The following is a 5683-nucleotide window of genomic DNA, read 5'->3' as shown; positions in this document are numbered from 1 at the left end:
CATTGCTGCAGAATTTTCTAGTTATTATTACTATTATTATTATGATATATGTACTTATTATTAAAGAACTTATTATGCTATATCTAGTTATTGTTACAATTATTATTAGTATTACTATTATTATTATTATATTATATGTACTTATTATTAAAGAGCTTATTATTCTATATCTAGTTATTGTTAGGCTTTTATAATCAGAGAAGCCTAATATTATATTATTAATATTCAGCGAGAGAGGCTGAGGTCTGTTTACCTTTGTAGATGTGGGCGGAGTTAGGAGGGCCGGGCTGAGCAGAGTCTGCTGTGATTGGCTGATTCAGAGCTCCACTGCTTCCACCTGGACAGGAGTCATCAGAGGGAGAACAGGAGAAGGCGTTGAGGGTACCCAGAATGCATTTCACCCCGCAGGATTCATAGCTTGAACTCGTCAGAGAACACGTGGCATTTCTGTGATAAAATGCACGTGTGTGTGTGTAAGTGTGTGTGTGTCTGTGTGTAAGTGTGTCTGTGTGTGTGTGGGTCTGTGTGTGTGTATACTCCAGGAAATGACATCACAGAAACACCAACAGGTCTACCAGGTAACTTACTGTCGTCTGCTTTCTTCTTCACAGGTGGATGGGAGGATGAAGGTTCTGCCTTCCTCTTCATCACCTCTGATGTCACTTCCTCCTTCTCCTCTGATGTCACTGCGTCCCTCTCTTGTGATGTCACTTCCTCCTGTATGTCCTCCTCCTTCCGGTCTTCCTTCTCGTCCTCCTCGGTCTCCCCATCCTCCCATCCCTCACTTCCCAACGCGCCTTTCTCACCACTCGACTTCTGAAAACACAAAGAAAAACACACAGTCATCCAATCTTTGATCCAATCTGACGAGGACCAATGGGAGAGCAGCATTCCTTACGTGGTTGAAGGGTTTGATCTTGGTCGGTTTCACATTCAGAACCACGCCGTCAAAGAACCGCACGGTGTAGGAGTCTGAAACACACACACACACACACACACAGAAATCACTAAAACACTATAAAAAGGTTTAAATGTTATCATATATTAAAACAAACCAATTGCTTGCGTGTGTGTCTGTGTTTGTGTCTCTGTGCGTGTGTGTGCATGTGTCTGTTTGTGTGTGCGTGTGTGTCTCTGTGCGTGCATATGTGTGTGTCTCTATGTGCGTGTGTGTGTGTGTGTGTCTCTCTGTGTGTGTGTCACTTTGTGAATGCGTGCATGCGTCCCTCTGTGTGTGTGTGTGTGTGTGTCTCTGTACGTGTGTGTGTGTGTGTGTGTGTGTGTGTGTGTGTGTGTGTGTGTGTGTGTGTGTATTCTCACCGTCCTTGTTGACCTGGAGGATTTTGGCTGGGTAGAAGCGACAGTCGGTCCAACAGGCCAGAACCTTGGTCCCCGACACGAACATCTGGGACAGAGACACAGAGACAGTAAGGACAGAGGAAGACACTGGGACAGAGGAAGACACTGGGACAGAGACACAGAGACAGTAAGGACAGAGGAAGACACCGGGACAGAGACACAGAGACAGTAAGGACAGAGGAAGACACTGGGACAGAGACAAAGAGACAGTAAGGACAGAGGAAGACACTGGGACAGAGATACAGAGACAGTAAGGACAGAGGAAGACACTGGGACAGAGACACAGAGACAGTAAGGACAGTGGAAGACACTGGGACAGAGACACAGAGACAGTAAGGACAGAGGAAGACACTGGGACAGAGACAGTAAGGACAGAGGAAGACACTGGGAAAGAGACACAGAGACAGTAAGGACAGAGGAAGACACTGGGAAAGAGACACAGAGACAGTAAGGAAAGAGGAAGACACTGGGACAGAGACACAGAGACAGTAAGGACCGAAAAAGACACTGGGACAGAGACACAGAGACAGTAAGGACAGAGGAAGACACTGGGACAGAGACACAGAGACAGAGACACTTGGACAGACAGTGCGACAGAGACACAGTACCGACTGGGAGCCTGCTGGGTTCAGGCCCCGCCTCCTCAAGCTGATTCGCTCCAGCGGCCTCAGGGACGCAGACGACCAATCAAACCACTGGTTGTGTCTGCGGCTCCACTGGCCGTAGTGCACCTGGACCCGCCCCCCAACGCGGTCGATCCTCTCAATGGTGGCTGCGTACCTGGCAGGTCGATATCGGGGGGGCGGGGCACAGGTAGATTGTAAATGTAAATGTGTGTATTTATATATCTTTTCCAGTCTTAACAACTGCTCAAAGCACTTTTACATCTACAGGAAACATTCACCATCACACACATTCATACACATCTACACACCTGCTCATCAGATACACACCCACACACATTCACACTCCGATGCGCAGCACCGGGGGCAACTCGGGGTTCAGTGTCTTGCCCAAGGACACTTGGACAATGACTGCAGGGGCGGGGATCGAACCACCAACCTTCCGATTGGCAGGCAACCGCTCTACCACTGAGCCACAGCCGCCCCTCTGCGTCTGATTCATTGTGTGTGTGTGTGTGTGTGTGTGTGTGCGCGTGCGTGCGTGCGTGCGTGTGAGAGTGTGTGTGTGAGTGTGTGAGAGTGTGTGTGAGTATGTGTGTGTGTGAGAGTGTGTGTGAGTATGTGTGTGTGTGTGTACCAGTTCTTGTGGCGGTCCCGGGCCTCCAGCTGAGCTCCGACCTCAAAGGTGATTCCTGGCCGGTCTGGAGGAGTCTTCATCTGACCAATGTTGTTATTAACACATAATATGTTGTTATTAACACATAATATGTTGTTATTAACACATAATATGTTGTTATTAACACACGATGTGTTGTTATTAACACATAATATGTTGTTATTAACACACGATATGTTGTTATTAACACACGATATGTTGTTATTAACACACGATATGTTGTTATTAACACACGATATGTTGTTATTAACACATAATATGTTGTTATTAACACATAATATGTTGTTATTAACACATAATATGTTGTTATTAACACACGATATGTTGTTATTAACACACGATATATTGTTATTAACACACGATATGTTGTTATTAACACACAATGTGTTGTTATTAACACACAATATGTTGTTATTAACACACAATGTGTTGTTATTAACACACAATATGTTGTTATTAACACACAATTTGTTGTTATTAACACACAATATGTTGTTATTAACACACAATGTGTTGTTATTAACACACAATGTGTTGTTATTAACACACAATGTGTTGTTATTAACACATAATATGTTGTTATTAACACAATATGTTGTTATTAACACATAATGTGTTGTTATTAACAAATAATATGTTGTTATTAACACACAATGTGTTGTTATTAACACACAATGTGTTGTTATTAACACACAATGTGTTGTTATTAACACAAAATATGTTGTTATTAACACATAATGTGTTGTTATTAACACATAATATGTTGTTATTAACACATAATATGTTATTATTAACACATAATATGTTGTTATTAACACATAATGTGTTGTTATTAACACATAATATGTTGTTATTAACATATAATATGTTATTATAACCTATGAAGTGCTATTTTAACGGGTCACATAGACAATAACAACCTTAGACCGGGGTTGTCCTAGCAACGCAACATGAAAGAAATCTCCACGGAAAAACACATGAAGCTACTTCCTGATAAAAACACAAATCATACACACACACGCACACACACACCAACACACACACTGTAACAACATACACACACAATACAACACACACAGACACACACGTACAAACCCAGACACACAGAGATACACACACAGATACACACACATAAACACAGACACACAGAGATACACACACACGTACAAACAGACACAGAAACACACAGACACAGACACACACGCACAGAAACACACACACATATACAAACGTACTGTACATATACACACACACACACATTATACACAATGACACACACACACACACTTCGGAGGAAACCCTGACAGAGAACATGTAACTGTACATTAATTTGGTATTATTTTAATATGTTAATGTCCGGTCAGGGTTAACAGGTCGGGAGGATCGTGTTTCTCTCCATTCATTCCCTCATTAGGCGCGCGACACGACAGCGTCGCGGCCGCGCGCATCGGCATTCCGCTTTTCGTCCTACTGTTAAGTTTTCAAAATATTCTGGATCGAAACTCAAGAATCAGCTAGTCAACTTGTAAAATAAAAAGATCTGTTAAAACGATATTCCTAAATAAAGACCTTATAATACCCAGTAGGCTTAGAGGCCACGTCCACTGTACGTAACCTTACGTGACGTCCTGACGTAAAACGAACGGCTGCTGACTAACTTTTTAGTATAGTTTGTCATATTTTACACTAAATGTGGTCTGGATTCGGGTTTTAGACTACATGTGCTTTAAAACATCGTAACTCAAGCCGCGTGTCGTCAATAAAAGAAACTATTATACATAAATACATATATATTAAATATTTATTTCTTTGCTGATCCGTTAGCTTCCTCTGTGGAGAGAAGCTGATTGGCTCACACGCCGCTTGGGACTCCCGTTCTGGATTGTGATTGGCCGTCCCTGGCTGTCAATCAGAAAACGACTCCCGCCCCTTGAGATATTTTGACAGAGGCTAAAATGCTAATGCTAATCCCTGTTAGCTTCGAATAGAAGCAATAAATGACACGAAGGCGAACTGGAAAAGGCTTTAAAATAACTCGACGGTACACTGCGTCTGATTCGGGAAGGAGACGACGACATGTCTGACGTTGTTCAGTGAGCTCGCGGAGTTTACCGGAGTAGTTCTCCGCTCCATTGATAAGCTAACGCAGCTAACCGTTAGCCTCCGCTCGGGTTAGCCTGAGTGTGAATGGAGTCGGAGACAGTTTAATGTCTCCGGTTCCGATCCCACACAGAGCATTACATGTGGCATTACATGTGGCATTACATGTGGCATTACATGTGGCATTACATGTGGCATTACATGTCGCATTACATGTGTAAATGAAAATCACAAAAAGCTTATTTACCTCTCGCGCTAACGTTACTTGTACACTGCACTCTTCATCCTGTGATGAACGCAGAGCGCATGCGCGAGTTAAGAACGCCGTGTGTTTATGTTTTGGGTTCAACAAAAATATTTAAAGAAATACTATAGTACTATACTATGGATACTATATATGTAGTATGCGTCAGGATGGATAAGAACAACATAAATAGTATATTATACTATACTAGTATACTATATATAAAATACTATTTATAGTACATGTCAGGATGGATATAAAACCCTTTATAAACGGTTTATAAGCTGTAACCATTGTTTAAATAACATAACAGTTTCAGAAGAAGAGCTTGTCTTGGTGCTAAGAGACAGATCATTAATTATCACACTATTAAAAAACCTTTGTCTTTGAAAATTCACTCTTAAAAAAGTATTTATTTCATGTTGGCATTTTTTCCCAATTACACTTTTATTTCTTATTTTATGATCAAATATAACAAGAAAAGCATCTAGTCTCCATATAATATATTAAGATATGATCAAATATAACAAGAAAAGCATCTAGTCTCCATATAATATATTAAGATATGATCAAATATAACAAGAAAAGCATCTTATCTCCATATAATATATTAAGATATGATCAAATATAACAAGAAAAGCATCTAATCTCCATATAATATATTAAGATATGATCAAATAT

At 41.1% G+C, this 5683-nt stretch overlaps 1 protein-coding gene across 1 annotated transcript; it reads right to left on the bottom strand.

Moving 5' to 3' along the window:
* Window positions 1-253: 253 nt before the first annotated feature.
* On the bottom strand, window positions 254-5073 carry LOC117941503 (PHD finger protein 20-like; the record flags this gene model as incomplete). The annotated part of the gene is made up of 7 exons (XM_034866510.1): window positions 5006-5073; window positions 2620-2699; window positions 1968-2139; window positions 1321-1405; window positions 899-972; window positions 588-816; window positions 254-337 (listed from the first exon to the last, which is right to left on the bottom strand). Coding segments are annotated over exons 2-7 (724 nt in total), but the record flags the coding sequence as incomplete, so codon positions are not given.
* Window positions 5074-5683: the final 610 nt, after the last annotated feature.

This window comes from Etheostoma cragini, unplaced genomic scaffold (genome assembly GCF_013103735.1).
Source record: "Etheostoma cragini isolate CJK2018 unplaced genomic scaffold, CSU_Ecrag_1.0 ScbMSFa_876, whole genome shotgun sequence".
NCBI classification, from domain to species: domain Eukaryota; kingdom Metazoa; phylum Chordata; class Actinopteri; order Perciformes; family Percidae; genus Etheostoma; species Etheostoma cragini.
This window is presented reverse-complemented; position numbering and strand designations above follow the sequence as displayed.